The sequence below is a fragment of the Ochotona princeps genome, chromosome 4 (assembly GCF_030435755.1).
Source record: "Ochotona princeps isolate mOchPri1 chromosome 4, mOchPri1.hap1, whole genome shotgun sequence".
Taxonomy (NCBI): domain Eukaryota; kingdom Metazoa; phylum Chordata; class Mammalia; order Lagomorpha; family Ochotonidae; genus Ochotona; species Ochotona princeps.
In genome coordinates, this window is record NC_080835.1 from 24,513,782 (window position 1) to 24,540,470 (window position 26,689).

Below are 26,689 nucleotides of genomic sequence, written 5' to 3' on the forward strand. Positions count from 1 at the left end.
AGGAATTACTGCCTTTTTCCTGCCTTTAAGAAAAGAACATGCTTGAGACTAGCAGGTTTCTTCTAAAGTAAAAAAAGACACTATGAACGACAATTTTGCTGTGGCTGTGCGAAAGTGAGGGGTATATAGTCAAGAATATTAAATTTAGTTAGCTGTAAAACAGACTGGAATTTGTGAATTCCTTGAACATATTCTGCTTGATATCAGTCCAAAATGACTTTGAAGACCAACAAGGAAGAGGAGACTCGGCTACAACTTGATGCTTTAGCACTGGATATAATTTGGACACCACGTAGTACACATCAATTTACCTATTTTTTTTTTTACTAATTTTATGTAAAAAACATTTATACTCTTAACTCTATTTGAAAAACGTTGATTTAATAGTTTTTAGCCATTAACTTAAAAGAAATTAGGTAACTATTTGTCAGATTTACTTCTAAATTGCAAGAAGGTAGGAGCAGACAAAATAGAATAAGTAGGACATAAACCAATTAATTTCCTCTTAAAACAAATGTATCTTAATTGGTGGGTTTTCCATTTGAAAGAGCAAACCCAAAAGGAAAATACTTCAATACATCACAGCGTAGTTGTCCATTGGGCATAATAAGATGTAAGTAGCTGGGTAACTGAGGTATAAAGAAAGCAAACAATTTATCCACAGCAAATCACGAAATCTGATTAGAGGAGGAAATCCATAATATTCCATTTTTTTTCTACTAATGACACAGGCAACAAGTACAGTGTAATTAGAAAAAATGCAAGATTATGAAGATGGCAGAATAGGGTGAGGACAGGTTAAAAATGAACAGAGTCGTGAGTGGTTTTCCCTTGTTTCCCCCCTTACCCCAGGAACAACAAAAAGAATTAGCAAATTTGGAAGCAATGAATTCACCCAATTTTCCCAACCTGATCAACCACATAATCACTGTTTTTAAAAATAATGTCAAATAAATAAATTAGAAAAAAATTGAACAGAGAGGAATTAGCAGAGGAAAAGCAGACAGAGCATGATCCCAGGAATATGAGTGGGCAGGATGACAGCAGAGGGACTCCTGGAAACCTGAGGACACAGGGAAGCAGCGAAGACAACGCGTGGCACTGCAGGAAACAGATGCTCCAGTGTCACTCGGAGCCGCACCAGCAGTCAGGTGGGATGGGGATATCACTCAGGATGCAGGAGGTGAATCAAGCCATAGAATACAGGTCCTACGAATTTGTTTAATCCAATCATGAGCAGAAGCAGAGTGGCGGAGCCCTTTCACACAGGTATAGGGATGGGGTAGATAGATTTCAAGGGCCCAGCTCCCCACCAGTGCCACCCTGGGTGCCATTCTGAGTTCTGTGGCAAAGGTCCTGCGGGGCATGGGATGGTGTGGGGAGGGATAACAGTGAGTTTCACAAATGCAGCGCCAGAGAATTCACTGCACTGGTCGTACCAGGAAAATGATACTGACTTGGCATCCAATGGATCCCATCTAAAATAAGTCTAGTTAGCTCCCAGACTTACTTGCTAGCAGGTTCCAGCAAGAAGAGGAAAGAAAAACAATCTGAACAATGGGTGCCACTGAGAGCCCTGAGTTCGAATTTTTTTTTTTTTTAAGATTTATTTACTTTTTTTTATTACAAAGTCAGATATACAGAGAGGAGGAGAGACAGAGAGGAAGATCTTCCATCCAATGATTCACTCTCCAAGTGAGCCACAACAGACCAGTGTGTGCCAATCCGATGCCAGGAACCAAGAACCTCCTCCAGGTCTCCCACACGGGTGCAGTGTCCCAATGCATTGGGCCGTCCTCGACTGCCTTCCCAGGCCACAAGCAGGGAGCTGGATGGGAAGTGGAGCTGCCAGGATTAGAACAGACGCCCATATGGGATCCCGGGGCGTTCAAGGCGAGGACTTTAGCCGCTAGGCCATGCCACCGGGCCCCTGAGTTCAAATTTAAAGTCAAATCTAGTGTCTCCCTAACCCAGGGTTCTGCTGATGAGCAGGAGAAAGGCTGAGTTAACAACATAGCAGCCACAACACAGCATCACAGAGGCAGAGAGTGGCAACCTAGGAGAGGATCCCTGGCTGCAGAGGCTGTGACAGAAACACAGCATGGGAGTCCAGGACTGCAACTGGATGGAGCAAATGGCACAGTGAAGCAAGCAGAGAACCAGGCACAGAAGCGGATCAGTTAAGCTGACCTCTAGACCTCTAAGTGACTTAGCTTAAAATTTGGCCTCAAGGAGAAGAGGCTAATATGAGTTGCAATGGCCAACAGCAAAAGAGGCACAGACCCAATGAATGAGATTACCGATGCCTCCCTGCAAAGGGGCAAAAGACTATTTCAATGTCAAAATTAAGAGCAAATTAAAAACTCGACAGAAAACCTCAATAATACAATGAGTGAGACAGAAGAAAGAATTTAAGAACTGGAAAACAGCACATGCAAAAACGCTGAAACAGAATGCTGGAAGAGGAACTGAGTAAGGCTAAGAAAAGCATCCAAGAATTAAGAAACATCATGAAAAGGTTGAACATAAGTGTTATGGAATTCCTGAAGGCATGGAAAGAGAAGCTGCATTAAAAGACATATTCAATGTACTAATAAAATAGAATTTCCTTAACATGGAGAAAGCAATGGCAAACCAAATACAGGAAATGTAAAACACAAAAAAAAGATATGTAAGTAAATATGTATGTACATATATTCTCACAGATGAGAATCTACATAACAGTCTCATACAATGGAGACTAGCGTATCAGAAAATGAAGATACACTGCAATATGCAACTCTATTCCCAAATATAAGCAGGACTCCCAATGAAACTATTAAATATATCTTGAAAAATAGAATACTAGATTTTCCACATAGCCAATACCTATAATGCTGAGATAAAGTTAAATAGCAGAATGTTGGACTTGTGACTGTTGCTGAAGGACTATTACAATAATATGGGGGAAAATGGTGGTAGGGAAAATGGTAGTGAGGGGAAAATGGGGAAGGGGAAAGGGGGGTGGAGAGGGGAATCCCTATACCAACAAAATTGTATCATGGAAAACAATACTAACAACAAAAAAATACTAATTCAAACCTTTGGCATCTCCACATGGCAACAACAGATTCTGTGCAGGCTGGACTCAACCCAGGTTTTAGTCTTAGCTCCTGCCCAGAGCAGTCATGCTGTTAGCATTCTCTACATGGCATGTATGTTTTCATTCCTGAACCTCATGATGCGCTGGGCTCTCTGCTTAGACGGCCCTCACATTCCTTCCAGCTGAAAGTAGGAAAAGCAGAATGTAGCCCTATTTACCTTCCATGGTCAAAAAGAAATGCTGTCTGTTTTTCTTTTGAATTAGCTGAATCCTTATCTATATCCGACATACTTATTTTAGAGAATCATTCTAGTGCATTGGTTAAGAACTCACACTCTTCTAGGGTCAGACTATTACAGCAGGGACGCTGGCTCCATCACTGTTAGCTGTCTGATCTCAGGAATGTATAACCTCACTGCAACTCAGCTTTTCATTTCAGAGGCTAACTGAAGGTAGTGTATTATCAAGCACTTTTTAGGGCTGTTGTGAAAAATAAATGATACATGCAAATGTTTAAAATATTTGCTCAAACACAGCTGCCACTCAATAAGCAATTTGTTGTTTTTTATGTTGCACTTCAATATGAAATTAAAATGGCTTATTCAACTCTCATTCAAATTAGACTTTGATATCTACAGATGCAAAGACAAAATCTTAGCCATCTTCATATCTCTTAAGCCTACCACATATAATATACCTCTAAGACATTTGCTGAATAAATGAATGGAAAATTCCTCTGTAATTTTTCCTTTCTGAGGTGCTAAGGACTAGAGCATCTATCAGAAAACGTTATCCTGATAAGTTCTGAGGCCAAATACAGAAATAAGATTATCCTCATACGCATCATTAACTACTGTACTGGATGGCAAACAAAAGTTGACCAGAGCAGGAACTGAGCATGCGAGGTGACACCCGGGCCCCTGATCTTGGTGTTAGAGCCAGAGGCAGCAGGCTGCTGTGTGGAATATGGGCTATTCCCAGTCAGCATTTCTAGTTGGAGGCAGATGCAATAAGCTAGAGGCACTTCGGCTGAATTTCCTAGCTTTGAGTGGATCCTTTGGTTAATACACCAACATACACAAAATTGTGACTCACAGAAAAACCTAAAAGTAAACTATTTTAGTAAGGTGGCTTACTTTTGATACATACTGGCAGCATAACATGTAACATAACTTCCCCTTCTTCTAGCTAAGGTAAGACACAATCAGGATGACCAAAAAAAAAAAAAACAAAAAACAAAAAACCAGTCAGCTCAGGCTCCCTAAAAAGATACTGACCACTAAGAGCTGTCATCTCCCTAAGAAGATACTGAGCACTAAGGCCAACTTGGATGGTGGAACCCTACTCTATTATAAGCAGCCCTAATACTTGCAGTCCACATCACAACTATTAGTGTCAGGGCCCTGGGCTTCCAGATGGGTCTCCTCAAATGGTGATAACAAAACAATCAACTCATGAATTTGCGATCTGAGGACAAAAGAAACTGAAGTGTATTGCTGACCTAGTCCTTTTTTTTACTTACAACCTAGGTAGAAACAGAAAACACTCTAAGAATATATGGTTGATTCATTTACAAGGAAAACAAAGAATATATAGCAGGCAATTATAAAACAATGTTTAAAGAAATAAAATGAAGATTCAAAAATTCTATCAGATTACACAATCTATAAGATTCTTTCCACACCTCATGAATAAATATAAATTCATTTATTTGAATTACAGAGAGACAGAGAGAGAGAGTGAAAAGAGAGCAACATAAACAGATTTTCTATCCTCTATACACTGCTCAAAATGGCTGCAATGCCATAGCTGTGCCAGGCCAAAACCAGGAACCAAAACATCATCTGGGTGTGCTCTGTGGGTAGCAGGGGAGCATGTACTTGGGCTATCTTCCCAGCTCACTAGCAGTCAGGTAGGTTGGAAGCTCATATGGGATGTCAGCATCACAAGGAAGTTTAACCCATTGCACCACAATATCCGATCCTCCACTTCATATTCAATACAATGTCCTCAAAACTAGGTGGACATGGGAGCAGGAGGGGGTGAGACCACTGTTCACAGGAGGCTAAATGACTTGCCTAGCAAGATGCTGTCAGTCCCAGGCAGAACCAAGAATGTAAACGAGGCAGCTGATCTCCTTCAGATCTGAATCCTTCACAACACAGTCGCTGTCTGATCACATTCACATTCACAATGATCTCAGCAGGACCATTTTGCCTGAATAAAAGCCAGGCACAAGTTCCAAGTATAACTTTTACTATTACAAACTCATTTTCCTTTTAGTTAAAATTGTTTTTCAAAGAACCTCAACAGCGAATCAAAATTTAGTCCTGGTCTTGCCCTACCTCCTTTTGAGCACCAGGGTTTAAGGCTATTTTTCCTCTCTGACTTCCTCCTACTTCACAACAGCTTTCACACAAGCATATCTTACAGCCACTTCTTCTCAAATACATACCCTTCTCAACAAGCTCCAGCAGGAGTAGAGAAAGAGTTAGCATGTAAGGGTGCAAACACAAGATCTCCCATAATAGCACAGCAAAGAGAGAAAATTGCTGCCAAAAGTGTAAATTGCCTTTCTTACTTGTAAAAAAAAAAAAAAAAATCACTCTGAGCTTCAAAGATAGGCTCTTCAATGATGACACCATAGCAATTAATACCCACACGCTCCAATTAGGACTTCGGCTCCTTCCCACACCAGGGCTGTGTGTCATAGTTTTGAGGTGTGTGTTATTTGATGAAGAAGCAATGGGCAGCTATTCCAGCCTGGGCTGCTGCTCACCAGAGAGCATCTCTGCTGATGATGCTAAGAAGACACTGCATGACTACTCAAAAGAGCGAGCTCTGCAGAGTAACAGAGGCTGAGGAGCAGAGAAGCAGTTTACAGAAAACAGAGAACACGGCAATTCAACATCAAAGCAAGGAGGAACTCCCAGAGAAGCAGAACAGGATTGGAGTGATCCTCTGAGGACTGTGTGTGAATCCTCTCGGCTTTCACACAGGCTCACACACAGAGAAGTGTGCTGGCTCCTGCAGACAGTCCGAAAGGCTTGAGCGCAGGATGGAAACTACATCCTAAGCTTTATGTCAGGGCTAAATAAGAATATACAAAACCCACTTTGGACATGATAAATGTTCAGTAAATGGGAGCTACAGCTAGTTTAATTAGCAAGATAGCTGCACAATTAAAATCCAGGACAAGGAATTGATATGACCCAAATTACTACATCTCCTATCAAGCAACTTGCAAGTCAACACCAAATCCTCGAGATTCCAGCTAGTAGAAAGGAAGATGGACAAATGGCCAACACATTCCCATAGGACAGGACAACTTTCTTTTCTCCTCCTACTATGCATGCTGGCTAGAATCCATTTCTCCTTGGAATTTTGTATCAATAGCAGGGAAGTGTTTGTGTGGAAAGAATGTTGGCAATGAAGACACAAACTGAACCAAAACAGCATCTTCAAACTCATTTCTCATCCACTGCCCCTGCACAGATTCAAATTTCCATTTTGCCTCCTTTACACATCAACCCTCATTTAATACAGAAGACCCTGGAACAAAATTTTATTTGGCTTGTAGAAATGGCAAAATGCATATTACAAACAAGAGGAATTTCAGATCAAAGGCAATCCTCCCTGAAGCATCAACTGCAATAAATCCAGCCAAATGGTAGTTCAAAATACAAACAAACTGAATGGAACCAACAAATATGAATTTAAAGGTTAAAAAGAAATTTTGATTTCTCCTCCCTCTTTTGGCCAAACTGGAACATGTTCTTCAAATGCTCACTGTGCAAAAAGGCTGTGTCAAATCTCAGTCCAACAGAATCCTGCTGACATTCACAGCAACCTGGCCCAAGAGAGGCAGTCTGGCATGTTGGTTGCTAGCAAACAAAGCCCACATCTCAACACTGTATTGTCAAAATGACATGAAAGAATTTGCAATTAAAAGCTAAAGCCAGTATCCCACAATGAATGCTATCTTTGAAGAGAATTAATCTCTTCATAAGGTCTTTGTACTCTTCTAATCAATGTGATTCTGGCACATGACCATAAAAACAAGATGAGTAATTTTACTCAAAATTAATTTAGCTTCTTTTAGTGAAGAACTGGGACTAGATTAGGGATTTTCAAGCAGAGTTCTGAGAAACTCAGATCTCTACAGAAGCCGCTCGAGGTTTACTGTGATGAACAGAATTCACCTCTGAATATAGCCCCCAACTTTAATCAAAGAAAACCTTTTCTTTTCACAACTGAGGTTTTACTTGTCCATTTGGGAAAAAGGGGGTGGGGTATGTCCACAAAAGTTAAAATTTGAGAAGCACTGGCCTCCAAGACCTTTCAGAGATCTCTCAGCCTTCCCAGTCCTTAAACCCATGTGGCAGACAGCATCCATCCAGGCATTGCACCTTATTTTGTATTAATACTCCTTGATCATGTTGATGCTAGAGCTGCGACAATTCCTAAAGTCTGTTCTCACTGTTTCAGCCATATGACAGGAAAAGTAAGTTAATCAGAGTCTGTTTACTGCAAGGATCAGGGAGCAGTGGAATGTACTTAGACTGCATACAACACTGTTGCATAAGAAGCACAGAGGCAATTTGTTTTCCTAAACAAAGCTTTGTCACAATGCCTTTAGCCTAACATGAATTGTATAGGTGTCTTGGGTCTGACACAAAGATGTCATAGGTCTGAAATAAAGAATATTGGATCCAGAGCCCACTGAAGAAAAGACAATCCAATTTCAATTAAAAAAAGAACAATGTGCAAGTTTATCTAATCTGTCCACCTGATAGATTAATTAACCATTCAAATGTAGTGCCTACTCTTAGCCAAGTATTCTCAATGCAGCAAGCAACAAAACAAAGTTAGTGTATCATATACTTTCAAGTCTACCTTTATCTGAAGGTTACAGGCAAGAAATGACATAGTTGGGGAGGCAGACAGGAGGCATACAAAATAAGATCTTCAAAGTCCTCTCTTAAGATGTAGATTCATTTTCTGTGCAATTTTTTGGCTGTTCATATTTCATAGGGTATTAAAAAAACCACAGATATCACTCCACTTCAATTCTGAGAGTGAACAAGCAGCAACAATGTGATCTTACCTGGGTCCTTCCTCGTCACCCTAAAAGACAAAGAGAAAGAAACTATTAGAAATCATAAGTGGCAGAAACCAATTTAGATTTTTTCATTTTCCCCTTTCCTCTCTCAACCTGGAGAAAGGATTATGTATTTATTGTAACAAAGATGAACCAGAAGACATCTAAGGACTAAGATAAGGGTTATTACCATCCTGTGTCCAAACTGCCCTGCAGAGATGAACTGATAATTTGTCCTGGCAAGCAGAGAAGCGAATGTGTAGACCCAGGAGGCCTAAATAACAGCCCTGCCTTTTTATTTGTATGGCTTGCAGTATTTAGGTTTGAACAGACCCATAGCACCAAAATAGCAGCAGGTCTTGGGCAAAAGCTGACCGGCTTCAAAAGCATCAAGCTGTTTTTCTTCAGACTCATTTCTGCCTTGCTTGCTCCAGTAATTTTTCTCCGAACGCAGCAATTCTAATAGGTAGCATACTGTCATTGAAAAGGGTACTGAACTGTGTTCATGGCCTAGAGATTCTTGTACGAGCTCTGATACTTGGCAGCTATGTGCCTTTGGGGACATGGTAATTAATTAATCTAGAACCCAAAGGTCTCCTCTGTAACACTGTCATCCTAACTCTGGATGAGTCACACCATTCTTTCCCATCCACTCCGCAAACACAATGCGTTATTCTTCTAGATCCTGGATTCTCTCGACCTGACATTAGCAGTAGTTATCACAGCAAATTCCTTTAAGTCTCGTTCCTTGACCAAGTAAGATTTTTCAAATGATTCTGAAGCTTTTCCCAAGACCTTACTCGTGCTTTTAGGGAAAGACTATCTCTTAACATCCTCTTTAGCTATTCATGGGTGGTCTCAACATAAGATGAATGAATGATTTCTGTTGGTATAAAGGAAAATCAGTTACAGTTAAAAAAAAAAAAACTGTTCAAATCTTATGTCCATTATTTGCTTGCTTTGTTACTCTAGCTATTTTGTCTCTGATTACAATTTCCTAATCTGCAAAATGGAGTAAGGCATGGCACAGTAAGTCAATGGCTAAACCCTCACCTTGCAAGTGCCAGGATCTCATATGGGCACAAGTTCAAGTCCTGGCTGCTCCACTTCCCAACCAACTCCCTGCTTATGACCTTGGAAAGGAATAAAGGATGCCCAAAGCCACTGTGACCTTTTGGAAAGTGAACCAGCACATGGGAGATCTTTCTTTCAGTGTCTCCTTCTCTCCATAAATCTAATCTACCTTTCTAATAAGAATGAACAATTTAAAAAAAAGATTAACAATTTTCTCTTCTGTAGGATGAGTATGACCATTAAATAATGTTTATAAATATCAAGCCCAATGTATATTTAATAGAGTATTTATCAATATCAGCAGTGTGATTAAGAAGCTACTATGTATAAATACTGAAGGTACAAGTTAAATAACCCGTAACGATTCAATCTTCTTGGAATTCTCAATTAGGAGCAAACGAACAGGTGAACAGAATTAGCCACTCATAGATAAATGTGTTAAGAGTTCTACCAAACGCATAAACACAATGTTCTACGAATCAAACTACTGCAGAAAGAAAAGAAAGCTTGAGGAGTTAGTAGTATTTTCTTAGGCTGACAAAGTAAAGTGGAAAAGTCAACAGAACAGCAGGAGAAGAGGTGCAACAGTTGGAAATAAATGGTATTGTTGAAGGAACCTTGAGTTCAGTCAAACTAGAGGAGGTCAACGGGCTTATATGTGTGCTGGGCAGAAGATAACATAGGGTGTGAGAATATGAAAAGGAAAAATGAAATGTCAGAAGTTCCAGTATACAAAGGACACTCGCAGCTAGAAAGATAATTTCAATCAGACTATCCACTGGAGGTTGAGCAGAACAAGGAGGTCATTTTTAGAAGACTGTTAGGGATTTTTTCATCCTGTAAGGATGCTATCACTTTTAATCCAATGAGAGAGAAGTGGGGCAAGTGGTGCAGGGAGGATATAAGGATGATGGAAGCTTTCTTTGCATTTTAATTGACTAAGACGTCTCAGGAGAACTATAACATAGCAAGAAAAAGTTATAAAATTTGAATTTAATTTGAATTACATAACTACCAATAATAACACAATTAAGCCTCAACAGAATTTTTCAATTATCATTGGATGTTTAAACATGCTTATCTAGAAGCACCTCATGGAGAAGAAGTTTTTAAACTTTCTCCAATGATTCAGAATAAATCCTCCTTACAGTTACTTATCTTGGTGCTATAGTGAGATGGGTTTCTGAGTTATAGGCAGATGGTCTCAAGTTCTAGTACTCTAATTCCAATAATCAAGCTTGTGACCATTTACTAAACTTTCCAAGAGCTCAGCTCCTCATCTGCACATGGAAATCCTAATTCTTACTTCAAAGGGCCTTTATCTGTACTAAAATAAACACAAAAACACGAGAACACCAAGGAACTGTTTTACATTAGGTATTCAAAAAATGGAAGCAATTATTTCACTTCTCTCACATTCTCAATTAAATTTCCAGAGGACACTGGGGAAAGCACAGAAAGATTCCGACAGAAAGCATAAGGTTTTGCTGTCTGTTCACCCATTTCTGTTAATTAAGGATTTGTGTTTTTCATAAACATTAGTTACTTACGAAGCCTGGGGCAGAACAGGGTGATTTTTACTGTGGCATGAATGAAATACAAACATACCCACACCCATGAATTATACTAGCATTGTGTATAAGCCAAGACACATTCAAGACTGTTAATGTTAACAGTAATACTAAATATATGCAAACATTAATGCTGCTACTTGTAATGCATATCTCTATCATGAAAGCATTGGCTAATTTGTCTCATCTTTTTTTTTTTTTTTTTTAATTTATTTTATTTTTATTACAAAGCCAGATATACTGAGAGGAGGAGAGACAGAGAGGAAGTGGAGCTGCCGGGATTAGAACCAGCGGCCATATGGGATCAAGGCGAGGACCTTAGCCACTAGGCCACGCTGCCAAGCCCTGTCTCATCTTTTAAGATGAAACCTTACTTGGACGTTTCCTCACTGATGGTCTGACGGGGGTAATTCTATGCTGTCCTCCATATCTACGTGGATAAAAGACTAATTTTTACTCCCATCATGAGCGAACTCTCATTTGAAGACTACTAAAAGCAGATGTCTGTTCAACAACTTTCATTATATAAATATTAGATTAAGCGGTGTCCCCAAATCCCTCCTTGCAAGTAATCCTGAATGCGTCTGCTTGGTAGACGTCATTGCACTGCAAACTCCCATTTCTACATCCACCACTGGAAATGTTGCTCCCTAACAACCAAACCAATTTATATCTGTCACACATTTAATTATAATAACACAGTTAACAAAACATGTGTGCAAAAGGAACAACAGTTGCTTTCCATGAGTTACTGCCTTTATGAGAATGAATTTGAACGCTTCCACATTCAATAATGTTGATGAAAATCGAACATGCAAAGTACAGAAAAATAAATTACAAAAATCTAAGCACCTGCATTCAGCTTAGTGTGAATGGCACTCCTTTCACTATGAAAAGACAGAAAGTAAGTGGACTTTATAAATGGTGCACTATGGATATGGCTTATGCTGGAAACGTGACATTCAACTCCAAAGAGCAAATTCATATTTTCTAAAAACGAGAATGACAAAAAATATACAGATACATTTCAAGACTGAACCTTTTCTAAAAGTATCTCATTCCTACTCAGTATTTTCAAAACTGAACAAAAATGAAAATGTTCATGATATAAAGACGTACTACTTTTCAATATCTGATTTTTTGAAGGTTATAAAATAACTAAAGGTGAGAAAGTAAGGAAACACAGGAAAAGGGAATATTTGTATCTGAATCAAAAATAACCCTCACATTAACACCACAAAAATATAAATTGCAGACCAGCGTTGCTCATGAAACGACACAAAAACTCTTAACAAATTATTAACTAACTGATCAAGCAGGAGTTTGTTTCGTGAATGCAAGGTTAGCTCAAAAGTGTAAAATTAGGGCCCTTCGTCTTGGTAGCCTAGAGGCTAAAGTCCTTGCCTTGCATGCACCGGAATCCCACATGAGCACTGGTTCGAATCCCAGCAGCTCTGCTTCCCATCCAGCTCCCTGCTTGTGGCCTGGGAAAGCAGTCGAGGACAGCCCAAAGTCTTGGGACCCTGCGCCTGCGCAGGAGAGCCAGAAGAGGCTCTGGACTTTTGGCTTTGGATTGGCGCAGCTCCAGCCTTTGTGGATACTTGGGAAGTGAATCATCAGATGGAATAAAAATAAATAAAATCTCTTTTTAAAAAAGCGTAAAATTCATCAACAGACTTACAACAAAATAATTTTAAAAACACATGATTTCAAAATATGCAGAAAAAACAAAAGATTCCACACAAGTGATAAAAAAAAAATCCTCAACTTGTTATGAACTGAAGTTTCCTCAATCTGATAAGGTGTATCTACAAAATGCACTGGCTTAATAGTAATACACTGAATGCTTTCCCTCTAAGATTGGGAACAAGACAAGCACGCCCGTTTTTACCATTTCTGTTGACACTGCAATGGAAACTGTAGCCACTGCCCTTAGGCGACAAAAATTGAAGGCATGCAGACTACAAAAAAAAAAAAAAAAGCAAAACTGTCTCTATTTGTAGATAGAATGATTATTAATGTAGAAAATCCTAACAAGTCACTATTATAAAGAATTTTTAAACGCCTATCATACCCAATAGACAAATCTGACAAAACTAAAAAATACAAAATGGATAAATACAATCCAATTGCATTTCATACACTAACATAAAAAAATCTGAAAAACTATATTTATAAAATTTCAATGGCAACAGAAAGATTAAACACCAAGGGATAACAAAATCCACTAAAGACTTTTTAAACTAAATCTAAAATTTCTGAGAATGTAAAATCAGACATAAATGGAGACATAATGTTTCACTCAAATTATTGTCATAGTTATTGTGTCATTTCTCTTTATCTCTTTAATCAGTTAAATTACTTATGAATTTTTCCCTAACTCTTAGATTGGATCAATATCAATCTATTTTTCAATTCTCCAATCTTTTCTTTCATCTCCAAAGGCTCACTGAATTCAACCAGTAAATTTATTGTTTAGGTATATATTTTTCAGTTCTAAAATTTTTATTTGTACCTTCTTCTTTTTTAAAGATTTATTTATTTTTATTGGACAGGCAGATAGATATACAGAGGGGTGCAGAGACAGAGAGGAAGATCTTCCATCCAATGATTCACTCTCCAAGTGAACACAATGGCCGGTGCTACACTGATCCGAAACCAGGAGCCAGGAACATCTTTCTGGGTCTCCCACACAGGTGCAGGATCCCAAGGCATTGGGCTGTCCTCAACTGCTTTTCCAGGCCACAAGCAGGGAGCTGGATGGGAAGTGGAGCTGCCGGATTAGAATCGGCACCAATATGGGATCCCAGCGCGTGCAAGGCAAGGACTTTAGTCACTAGGCCACCGCGCTGGGCCCTATTTGTACCTTCTTATAATTTCTATTTCTTTGCTTAGATTTTATATTTTTCATCTGTTTACAGAATACCCATAATTGTCCAGTGAGACATATTTGTGAAAGTAAGTTTTAAATGCTCACCTGACAATTCCAGCAACTGTGTTATCTTGGACTGAGCAAACATTAAAGGTCTTTTCTCATTACAGGTGGGATTTTCTATATTCTTGATGAGTAATTTGGGGCTGTGTCCTGAATCACAAGAATCTGATTCCTATTTAAATATACTATGTAATTAGGCAGTCAATCTGTTTAGGTTCAAAATGCAAGTCTTGGATCAGTTTCATGGTCTGTAGTCCAAATGTCAACTTTATAAAGTGTCTGCCATGCTATTCTGGTCTGCACCAATCACAGGACAGGACTATACTCGGTCTCCACAAATCTATCTAGAGTAGATGAGGGGCACCAACTCATAAATCCAGTGCACAAGTGAATTAAAGCTCTATACATTGACTCCCAAGGGAAGAGACATGGTCTAGTTAATACAGGTGTTAAGAGGAAGCAGTTAGAGTTCTATCTGTGGTCTCCAGTGGGGAAGGGTACTACTTGCTTACTCTGTTACAGATTCTAAATGCCTGACTATGTTGTTTGTGAATATCCCTATAAGTGTAAAACCTTTTCATTTCTGTTACAAAATAACAATGATATAGGAACTAACATATTATAATTATTCTTCTGTATCCTTCCTCTTCATACTTTTTTTGGGGGGGAGAGAATTCTCACAAGGCCCTAGCTCACATGCCACTGTTAATCCAGTAGTTTTGTCCCCAATTTATACACTTGGCTCCATATATAAACCAGCCCGAGGCACCCTATCACTATTTCACAGAATAAGTAAAAAATCTTTCATTCTGGCACACTTTGTGCTCTATTTCCTGGCTTGTTCTAATTTAGCCCAGTTCTCATCTCTGTATGTACAGGCTCATGTCACAGCTTAGGCTCTGCAGTTAGCCTCTTCTCCAGCTCTGATCTCTGGCTTCCCTCTCCTTAATTGAGATTAGTACTTTCTCCACTGACTCTACTCCTTTAAGTGATAGTTGATAAATACCTTTGACAGACCAATCTTCCACATGCAGGCCCTAGTGGCCAATATTTCCATACTAGTTTACACATTTGTCCAAACACTTAATCTGAGCTTTCGATGCCTTCATGTTTAAGATGACAAGGGGACATCTCCAAAACTAAAAAATCTGGCAGTCAGTCACGTCTGTCTCTTGCTCATAATAATAGTGGGCATCTTCATTTACCTCTGCCTTTGGCTCGGCTGATTCATTAGAGGTATTGAGTTGCTCCTTGGCCTGGGCCATCTGAGTCATTAATCTATCCATGTGGGATTGGATGTCGGCCAGTATCTCAGTCACATGAGCTGTGGCCATTGCTTCTTGGATGTCCACTAGATGAAGGGCTTTCTGCTCCTCATCAGCAATAACCTTCTGAACCTTCTTAAATTCCTGCTGTATAAACACCTTCATCTGGTCCCGAGTTACCTGAAGAGCATACACAAGAAAAAAAAAAAAAAGAGTTAACTTCAACATACAAAGAAATGGAAAGGTGAAATTCTCACTATAAACTATTAGACAGTCCTTACAAGATACAAATCATGGTTCCTATCTGATTTTAGAGTTGTGGGACCATCTTCTAACAACAGTTCCCCAATATTTTTTATGAACTTCCTACTGATTTTTTGCTTTTGTTCAAAAAGTAATTCTTTGTCCTTTATTTTTGTCTTTTACTTACGATTATACTAGTTTCTGTACAAATATGTGTGTGTGCTCATTTTTAAGATAAATGCACAAAGACACTTTGAAAACTACATGGAAAGTGGAATTAAAAGTTCATTTGGTGCAAAAAATTTTGAAGTTGATATTCACAAATGATCTTCAAAATTTATTTAAAAATATGTAGTATAAACAATGACATGAATTTCAAGATTTCGTACAATAAACATATTTTAAAGTTTCATTTTTCATAAGCCTGATAATGTATCTTCATATATTTATCTAAACAATGAAATTTCTTTTCACTGCCCAACTACTATTAACGGTTTGGTATATATTCTTTATTTTCTAAATATAATATAGAAGTGTATGTATACAGGCAATTATACAGTTTTTATGCAAATATATCATACTGAAAAACGGACTGCGCCTTGCTTTTCAATTTAAAATAATCAGTAAACATAGACCTACCTCAAACTTTGTATTATGCCTGCTATTTGTATGACATGGATATATATGTATATAAGGGTACTAAAAAGAACTTTAAAGCATTGCTAAAAATGAGATTAAAACTTAAGTTTATTTTTGGTGCAAGAAAGTATTGAAATCCCTCTATCTGCTATTTAACTGTTACCCTTTTAATGGAAATATAGGATGTCAAAATTCGCTAACACAAAGAAAACTGCAATGAGTATACTTGGGTATCCTTTTTAGTAACTGCACAGGAATTTCTTCGGAGACCCTTGGAGTCTGATACTATAAAAATATAGACAGATACAGTCAAATTGCCTTCTAAAACAGATGTACCAATTATATTCCTACAATGTATGAAACAAACATTTCCTTATACCTTCACTAATAACGGATTTGCAGAATTTTACCGTATGACGAGTGAAACTATATTATTGTTTTGTTTTACAATAACAATTGGAAACAAAAGAGATTACAACTGCAGACTGTATCTGGCTAGGACATAAGAAAGACCAAAAAAAGTAAGAAAACTACAAAAGAACTTCTAAATTGCCAATCTTGGCAGCAAATGCATTTATTGATGCTTCTTCACAACCATATTTATTTTATGAGCATTTGAAAATAGCTATGAGTAGTTGAGATAAGGGGTGAAGAAGAGGTCCAAAAGTAAGTAACAAGGGAAGGCTACAGAAGATTTTAGATCTGGTAGAAAATGTAGTTTTAATCTAAGTTAACTGGTTCTTAGTCTTAGACTCTATTCACTGTAACAATTTATCAGAAGGAAAACCAAATTGTTTAAACCTATGAAGAGAATGATAAAGGGAAATACTAAAGCAGAGGAGACCGTTTAAAAAAAAAAAGATTTATTTCATTTTATTTATTGGTTCACTCCCCAAGTGGCCGCAATGACTGGAGCTGAGCCGATCCAAAACCAGTAGTCAGGAGCTTCTTCCAGGTCTTCCAGGCATGTGCAGGGTCTCAAGGCTTTGGAACTTCCTCTACTGCTTTCTCAGGTCATAAGCAGGGAGCTTGATGGGAAGTGGAGTAGCCGGGACACGAACCAGTGCCCATATGAGATCCCAGCAGTTGCAAGGCGAGGATTTAGCCACTAGTCTATCACCATAGGCCCAGAGGAGGCCATTTTTAATTAAAGCCTCTTAAAATCTGCAAATAGCTTGAATCTTAAGCAGCATCTGAAGCACTACCATAGGAAGGCCAATGCAAAAGGCCCGTATGACACGGATCTGTTCATATATCAAATGTCTGAGTGTCATAAACCCCAGAATTCATATACTCTCCCCAGGTGCCCCACTGATGCTGGAAAACAGGGAGGGGAAGGGGATGTTAAATGTTATTACTAACCCTGCAAATTCTGACAACAGAGTACTGTTTTAATTTCCTATTATTTTTACATGTACACACAAGGGCTGATACACTCTATGGTGACCATTTATTGATAGATCTCTACTCTTGAAATAAATGAGGTTTTAAATGACTTAGTACTATCTCTCAGATGCTAAATCTTGAAAATTTTCACTAAGAAATTTTCTGTATATCTGAAAAACTTTCCCAATGGTTTAAAGCTACCAAAAATGGTAACCATAGTGAAAACCAATAATCTGGGGAGTGAAATAGAGGACAGAAAATTCTCTCTCTCTCTCTGTCTGTCTCTCTCTCTCTCTCTAAAACCCGCCTTTCAAATAAAAATAAATCTTGAAAAAAACACCCTGAGTTCTCTATTTCCTATTGGTTTACACAGGTTTCCAACAAGACACTATTTCATACAGACCATGCCACGAACAAGAACTGAAGCAGAATAATCATGCTTCTTGTCATTCCCACTCTTTACTAACACAGGAGTATCCCTCGCTCCAGTCCAAAGCAGTAAGAACAAAGCTCTATGCAGTGGCATCCATTCAAACCCAGACTAACTCCATGCAACACTGAGCATGGGATGTCTTTCTGGAAAAGGACTCCCCCAATGATGACAGCGAAGCCATTTTCAAAACTGTCTTTCAGATTTCATTCTATCTCTTTGTCATCAAAACTCCATCCTGATAAAAACTTCTAAAATCATTTTTATTTAGTTCTTGGGACTTACTCAGTATCTATCCAAGTCAGTTACATGTTACAGTAAAAACAAAATAAAACAAAGCAAAAAAAGATTTTTTTTTTGCTTGAAAGGCACAGTGGTTGGAAGTGGGAGGGACTGAGTCTTATCTCCCATCCATGGTACACTGTCCAGATGCCAGCAACAGTTAGGACTGGGGCAGGGTGGGGCAGCCCAAAGCAGGATCTAGAAAATCCATCCGGGTCAACCACAAGGGTAGAAGGGAACTTAATAGTTGGGGTTGTGATGTCTTTCCAGGCACATTAGCAGGAAGCTGGACTGGAAGTACAAGGAGCCAGCACTTGAACTGGCACTTCAGTACACATACTAGTGTCACAAGCAGGGGTTTCATTGTGCCACAATGTCCACCCCATGTTACAGTTTTAACTATAATCACATCCACATTCCATAGAAAGAGAAAATTTCTACATACACAGATAAGGGAAAGCTGGATGCATCACAGAATGCTGAAATTGGTAATCAAAAATTTTTTTCATATATCATTTACTGTCAGTTGATGTCAAACCTTTATAAACTTGTACTTCTCTTAAACTAAACAAAATCTTAGCAGGGAATCCCAAAGGGTAATAAAGGCCAAAGTGGAGCTGTTCTGACCAAAAGAAAAATCTGCCCTCCTCAGAGTACTGCCTAGGTTACTGGTAGTGACTTCCAGTAGACATTTTACTGAGAGAACTGGTCTTCAACATAAACAAAACCTTACACAGTTTTCTCCCTTTATTCAATTGAATGGCCGTGAAATGGTCAACATCCTTTGCCCCCGGTTTACAAGCTACATGCTGTATCCTTGTTACAGCTACAGGAAGGTACAATGTTGCTTTATTACTTAACATATTTGACAAGATTACATCAATATAGCAATATCTGTCTATTGTCACAATTAACTAGTAAATACCCGAGTCCAATCTCCTCATTTTACAGGTAAAGGGGAAAAGAGCTCAGCAGCAGCTCAGCAATGAAGTCTTGTTTAGAAACTCACCTCTAGCCAGTCTACCACACCTTCTGTGACAACCTATCATCTGCAACGATCCTTTTCTGTTTTAAGTTCTTCAAATATATTTCTTCTTAACAGAGGCCTTTCCCAGTTGATAGGCTACTTCTGCTGCTATCCCTACTCAGATACCTGTGCTGAACAAAAGATTTAACAACTGAACAGTTATACCTTACCCAGGTTCTTTCTTTTTTAAAGATTTGTTTTTATTTGGAAGGCAGATTTACTGTGAGAAGAGAAGACAGAGAAAGATCTCCCATCCACTGCTTCATAAATGGCTGTAATGGCTGGCGCTGAGCTGATCCAAAGCCAGCAGCCCCCTCCAGGTCCCCAACATGAGTACGCAAGATGCCAAAGAGTTGGACCATCCTCTACTGCTTTCCCAGGCCACAACCAAGGAGCTAGATGGGAAGTGGAGCAGCTGGGACAAGAAGCAGTATCCATACGGGATTCTGGTGCTTAGATTTGGATGATTAGCCAACTGAGTCATTGCACCGTGCCCCCAGGTGCTTTTGTTAAGGATTTATTTATTTGGAAGCCAAGGTTACAGAGAGCAAGAATCTTCCATCCACTGGTTCACTCCCCAAATGGCTGCAACAGCCGGAATCAGGCTGGTCAAGATTCAGGAGCTTCTTTCAGGTCTTTCACCTGAGTGCAGGGGCCCAAGGACCTGGGCCATCCATTCTGCCCTCACAGCCAAAAGCAGGGAGCTAGATTGGAAGTAGACCAGCCAGTAGTAGAACTGGTGCCCATATGAGATGTTGTCATTGCAAGAGGTTTAGTCGGCTTTATCATGGTGTTGACCCCTTTGTATTCACTCTTACAGTTCATATTCCTAAACTAATGTTACGGGGTGCAGCCAGTGATGGCGGGCAAATGAAATTTGGCTGGGTCCCCTATCCTCTGTCCTGAAGGTGGGCCCTAACAACAATGGAAGGATAATTCAATCCTCAACCACTTCCCCCATGTCCTAATTTAGCCAGGATATTGGATATAGACAAGTCCAATTAGTCTAGGCATTTTCAGCTACCAGCCATCCCAATGAGCACCAATTAACTCCTTAACTCACAATACTTAGGTATTCGCTCCTGCCCACCTGTGACTCACCTATCAACTGAGAGGAGATGGTATTGCATTGTCGTGTAACCACTCCCCTCACAAGCCCCTTTAAAAGGCCCAGGAAGCAGGGGCTCTCTACGGCTCTCCCTCTCTCTTTCTTTCTGGCCAGGTGCTTCCATTACGCTAGCACCTCGACTCTTGGCTGACCCAGGACAGGTGATCCCCTGAGCATGGTCCCTGAGCATGTACTGCTTAGATAGAGCAATAGTTATAATAATGTTGTTTCTGGTTTGTGTGCTGTCAGGAGTTCCAGGAGGGGTGAGGCCTAGCAGTAGTGGAATGTGAGCAGAGAAGCCAGGGAAAGGTCAATGTCTGCAGCTTTGTTATGTGTCCAGGCTCTTTGTAAGTGTGTCCCGGTTATTCGTTGCATGTCTCTTAGGATAACTAATATTGTTGGGGAAGCTGGGATATAGGTCTTCAGCTTAATGGATAGACTTAAGAATAATGACCATTTGCTCCTTTTGGGATTATGATGCATTGAATTATGATTGGTTGGACTGCTGTATGGACTTGTGATTTGCTATTGTGCTCTATTATCACCAAGCTTGGTTAATAAAGACTCCTTAATAAGCCTTAGATATGTCTGGTGTGATCTCGCTCGCACCCTGCAACACTAAGCCAAACTCAAGAGGCATGTAGATTAGTACTGAACACTCACATAAACACATAAAATCTTGAAATAGGAAGCTTATATTCAAAAACAGCACTAACTGTACTGAAAGTGATATAACCCACTAATTTTCAAACTAATTTGCCAGCAGAAATTCAAGGTGGTATTCACATATTTGTGTTAGAGGCAGATTATAAAAATAACAAATACTAGGCTAGAAGAATTCATGGCTTATGGGAAATTGTTTCCAGAAAGGCATTCCAAAGAGAAATGGAGAAAGATCAAAGGTCTGGAGAAAGGCATTACTACAAATAGAAACATCTAAGGGCAAGCACTGTGGCACAGTAGGTGAAGCAGTCAGTTTTTGTGCTTGTATCTGCTTCCAGATTTGCCAGGTTTGAATTTCAGCTAAGCAACTTATGATCCAGCTTCCTGTTAATGCTCCAACGAAGGCAGCAGATGATGGCTCAAGTAGCTGAATCCCTGTCACCTACCTGGGAAAACAAGATGAAGTTCTAGGGGCCTGGCGCCATGGCCTAGTGGCTAAAGTCCTCACCTTGAACGCCCCGGGATCCCATATGGGCAGCTCCACTTCCTATCCAGCTCCCTGCTTGTGGCCTGGGAAAGCAGTCGAGGACAGCCCAAAGCTTTGGGACCCTGCACCTGCGTGGGAGACTTGGAGGATCCTGGCTCCTGTCTTCGGATCAGTGTAGCACCGGCCCGTTGCGGCTCACTTGGGGAGTGAATCATCCGACGAAAGATCTTCCTCTCTGTCTCTCCTCCTCTCTGTATATCTGCCTGTCCAATAAAAATAAGTAAATCTTTAAAAAAAAAAAAAGGATGAAGTTCTAGCTCCTGGCTCTGGCCTGGTCCAGTTCCACTCTACATTTGAGGGGGTGGGAGGGTATATCAGCACATAGAAAATATCTTACATCCACTACTGTCATCCTGCCTTTCAAATAAATAGTTTTAAAACAATGTATTCAAGTCTACAACAATGGGAGATTTCAAAAGCACTTGTTCCATTAGTCAAACACATTGCAAGGATTAAGAGACTACTCCAAAAGTGACCAGAAAAAACAAACATAAAAACTGCCTGAAATAGTTTGAAGACTAAGTACCTCTCCTACAAAGCCAGAATCCACTTCCATTTCCCTCTTTCCCATCTTAATGGTCACTATTCTAAACTTGGAAAATGAAAAAGCAGAAAACAGAACTGTTTCATATGTTGCTGGTCCTTATCCCCGCAGCAGGAAACTCTCAATCTGCCAATGGTTATGGAAATGTTCAAGCTGGGAAGCTCAAAACTAAGGCCTGTGTATTGCTTCCAGAATGTCCTCTGGCCCGTAACTCAGACACCTTCCAAACTTCTGCCAGTGGAGAACCTTCATAACAAGGACTGATTAAATGATGGGAAAATCTACAATGATACAACTGCATTGATTTTTACACCCTTGAATAATTTACCAATCCAGTTGTGCATCTAATTCCTCCTCCTCTTGTCTAAACAACAATACAGTTTCACGGAATTAGGTATCTAACTCAACTCCATTTCATTTCAGCATTCTCTTGTTTGTAGTGTTTATACTACCGACAGCCCTTGATCTGTAAATTCTCCCTTCTCATTTCTGCTGTGATCCTTGATTTTTGTGACGCTTTGGTTTCTTGGCTTCATTCCTGCAATCTACATATTCTCTCCAGGTGACTGAGAAAACCTATCCCATTCTGACACTAGGAGCCCCTGATTCCTGCTTGTGTATTGTGGCAGGGGATGGGGAGCAAGAATGTTCCACGCATTGTATGATGCTCAGTACCATCTCTGGCCTCTGTGCACCAAGCAGCAGCATTAACTCCAACAACACACACATCCCACTGCAACATCCAAAAGTGTCTCCAAACGCTGCGAAATTTCTCTAGGAGCAAAATAACTTTATACTGAAAAATACCAAACTCTTCCTTAGCAATTTCATCTCACCTCTGGAATTTAACTATTACCTCCATAGGGATGGCATTTAAGCTTGGATCTTCACTCCAGGAAACTACTACAGGTCCTGCTGGCTAATGTACATGTCTATCTGGGATATTTTTCCATTACTCAAACTATCAAATTCCAAACTGAATCTTCCACCACCATCATAAATCATAACCATTTCTTTTTTCAGTGTCTTGTGTATTAGTCACTACATTAAGCACTTTATGTATATCCAATTAATCATTACAAGGATACCATAAGGTGGCTATCATCATAATACTATTTTATGAAGAACTGAAAGTAGGAAGGTAAGAAATTTGCTCAAATTCATATACATATTAAGTGAGTTTCAACTCCAGAGCCGAATATGCAATATACCTTTAACCACATTATTCTCCTGCATATTTCCTTGAAGAATGGAACCGCTTCCTGGTTCCATTTATTGTTGCTACAATTTAGGCAGCTTCTCACATGCTGGAATCTGGAGTTCCAGTTTGTCTACCAGATCCTAAGTTTATGGATATAAGTAACTAGAAGGGAATTGCACAGGACCTTGCATGTAAAGAAAAATTCCCTTCCTTTCTTCACATTCTCTCCCCAGATCCCTCCACGAAACACCTAGGAATCTTTACTGCTTAATTTAAGCTCCAGCTCCACCTTGGCCCCTTAATCCCCCACTAGAGGAAACTGCAATGTACCTGCTTCTGTGGTTTACCAACTCACACACATCTCCACCAGGTCTGAAATCTTGGCTTTCTAACCTTGACCTCAAATTCCACATTTGCTCCTTTTAGATTTAAAGATTATACATGCCCTTCACTCTGTCACCTTGGTCTTAGACTTCATTTGGTCTTATAATGTGGTTTGTACCATTGACTCCCCAGATAACACTGTCTCAGTCTCAGGTAAGAACTCCAAATAGAAAACCTAATCCTTCTGCAAAGTGCTTCTTCTTATAAATGTTGGTACAGGAAACCAAATACTACAGTTTTTGAACAGGCTACTGCATAGAACCTTATGCTTCTGCTTCCTCTTCTTCCCTCCCTGTGGCCCCCTCTCCCTGACACACCAACATAACGACACATGTCCATATGAATACAATTCACACACACACAGTACTGGAGACTCAGGACCTTGATTCCCAAAGGCTCTTTACTAGGAAGGCTCAAATAAACAGTTGTACTGGAAGTGCTGTCAGCTGTGGAGTGGACGGTAACTGCACCTCAGTCATGGAAGAAGAAGCTCTTCATGTGAAAGATGGATATGTAAGCACTACTACTGTGGTATGGCTGCCAGGCAACCTCTCCTCCCAAGGTTGCTTGCTCATGCTGTCAGCTGCTATGACTTTATTGCTATGACAATTAGACAATGACATGGCACTGAACTGGATATAACAGAACAATTCACTAAAGATCCTGGGTTCACTTTGATTTCATTCCAATGTTTGCTCTTAGAATTTTTTTCCTCACTCCAGGGTGGTAACAAAGAAAGAAACCACACATTTCTGAGCACCACTTTTCTCAGTAAATGTAACAAAATTCTGATGACCCCTGCTATAAAAAATATGACAGTGGAAGGATAAGTTCTAACAGATACTCAAGGACATGTACCAAGAATAGGAGATCTTTTAAGTCCATCTTGTTTTCTGGCAACCCTAACCCAGGTAGAATTAGAAAGAGCTTCTGCTTCAGGAATTATTGCATAGGAAATAGGAGGTGGAAAGTAACACTCAAAGTTTGAGAGGATAAGAATCAAGATGGCAGAATAGGGTAAAAGGACATGTTTAAACAGATGGAGAAGCATTAGCCAAAGTAGAGAGGGCACATTACAGGAAATAGAAAAGAATAGGCCAACAGCAGAGGGACATCAGGAGACTGACCGACACGGGAACACAGTGGAGACAACAGCGTGGAAATGCAGTGACCAGATATCCCAGTGGCAGTCAGCAAGCAGAGATCTAAGCTCCACCAGCAGCCAGATGGGAAGGAAAATTCACTGGGAGCTCAGGAGGAAAACCAGGCAAAGAACTGCCTGACCTGCTGATTTGTTTGATTCGACCAGGAGCAGAGAGACAAAGCAGCAGATCCAAAACTGGCAGTGCAGGAACCGGGTGGATTTTACAGCCCAGACAACCAATAGAGCTAAATTGGGCGCCATTTAGTGTAGGGAGACAAAGGCTATGGGACAGGACTGTGCATGCACTAAGTTGGCTCAATGCATTGCATCAACGGGGCATCCTACAGGTTATACCCAAAATAGGTCCAATAGTCCCCAGACCTAATGGCCAGCAGATCAAGAATGCCACCAGTGGCAAATAGGTGCCATTTTGTACAGGGTGGTAAAGGCTGTCAGACTGAAAGGACAACAGTGAACTGTCCATGCACTGAGCTGGGAGCAAACTCATTGAGCTCAGTGCATTGCACTGCGCTCACACCAAAAATAATACCAACTCTGGTATCCTACAGGTCAAAATAGGTCCAAGTGGCCCTCAGTCCTAATGACCAGCAGGTTCTGGCAAGATCAGCACCACTAGCAACCTAGCTATTTAGGACACCTGTGTCTCCCTAATCCTGGGAACTGATCAAACTGGAAGCAGAAAAAAAGGCTGTACAGACAATGGTGTAGCCTCAGCATGGGGTCATAGGAGGTGGAGAGCAGTGAGCTAGGAGTGGGTGCTATGGAGACCTGGATGGAAGTCTAACACAAGAGCCCAGACCTGAAACTCGGAGGGAGTGGCACAAGTAACTGCAAACAAAGAACCGGGTACCAAACTCAATCAATAAAATTGAACTGTAGACCTGTGGGTGACACAGTTTAGAAACCTGCCCTAATGAGAATATGCTAACCAGAAGTACAATGACCAAGTGCAAAAGAGAAAGAGGCAGAATAAATACTACTGAAGATTCCCCTGTAAAGGAGCAAAAGCCTCCTCAGAGGCCAATCTCAGAGTTAACTGAGAAACAGTCTCCCACGTGGGTACTGAGTCCCAAGAACTTGGGCCATCTTCTATTGCTTTCCCAGGCCACAGGCAGGGAGCTGGACAGTAACTGGAACAGCATGAACAGTGCTCATATGGGATCCGGAAGGATCCCAGGTGAGGATTTAGCCACTGGGCTATTGTGCCTGGCCTCCAATTCATCTTTGGTAGGTAAAAAGTTAGTAAATTGCTATAACTCGTAATAACTCTATAAAAAGTCATGAAATGCAAGTTACTAGTCTCATTAACCCTGTGATCTTGCACAAGCCACTTACTTTCTTAAATCTTTATTTTTTTCATTTGTGCAATGGGGATAATGTCTAACTAGTTGAGTTACAAATGTGGCAATAGCTCAGAATCCATTTCAAAAGTCATTCATCAAGGGAATGGTCATCAATCAGATCCCTGGCTGAATTGGATTTCTCTTCACGCTATAGTGAACTGATTTATCTTGCTCTCTGGGTAACGGCAGAGCCAATCAGAAGAATGGTCAAATTATAATTACGTATATGTATGTAATTATACACACACACACACACATTAACACAAGCATCTACAAATAGACTTAGAGTAGTCTGTTTCAGAAGACTGAAAGTTTAATTCCACAAGATTAGCCTTAAGATGACAAAGAAAATATCTTTGTTTTTGAGAAATCTGAGTTTTAATTTCTGCCTAAATGAGAGCTGAACTAAAAGAAAGGAAAATAAAGGGGGACAAGAGAAAAGCAGCACCTTAAAATCTGAGTAATTTCACTTAAAATCATTTCATTCTAAAGTGAAGTTTTATATATCTACACAGTTAGGCTCCTAAATTAAGTGTCAAATACAATCCTGCACTGGAACTGTGAAATGTGACTGGTGTGGGGAATCCTGACAACTGTACCCTTCTCCTTGTGAGTTGCATAATCAGTCCAGCCAGCTTCTTGTGGAGTACATTATCAAGTCTCTTATCAGTGCACAGAGGAGCAAGAGTAGGGAGACAA

At 39.9% G+C, this 26,689-nt stretch overlaps 1 protein-coding gene across 1 annotated transcript in view; it reads right to left on the reverse strand.

Moving 5' to 3' along the window:
• TRIM44 (tripartite motif containing 44) overlaps window positions 1-26,689 on the reverse strand; it is a 120,669-nt gene that overhangs the window by 45,734 nt on the left and 48,246 nt on the right. Inside the window, exons 3-4 of the mRNA XM_058663176.1 lie at window positions 14,969-15,208; window positions 8,190-8,209 (exon numbers count right to left, since the gene is read on the reverse strand). Of these exons, the coding sequence (XP_058519159.1) occupies window positions 8,190-8,209; window positions 14,969-15,208 (260 nt within the window). The remainder of the gene's footprint in view (window positions 1-8,189; window positions 8,210-14,968; window positions 15,209-26,689) is intronic.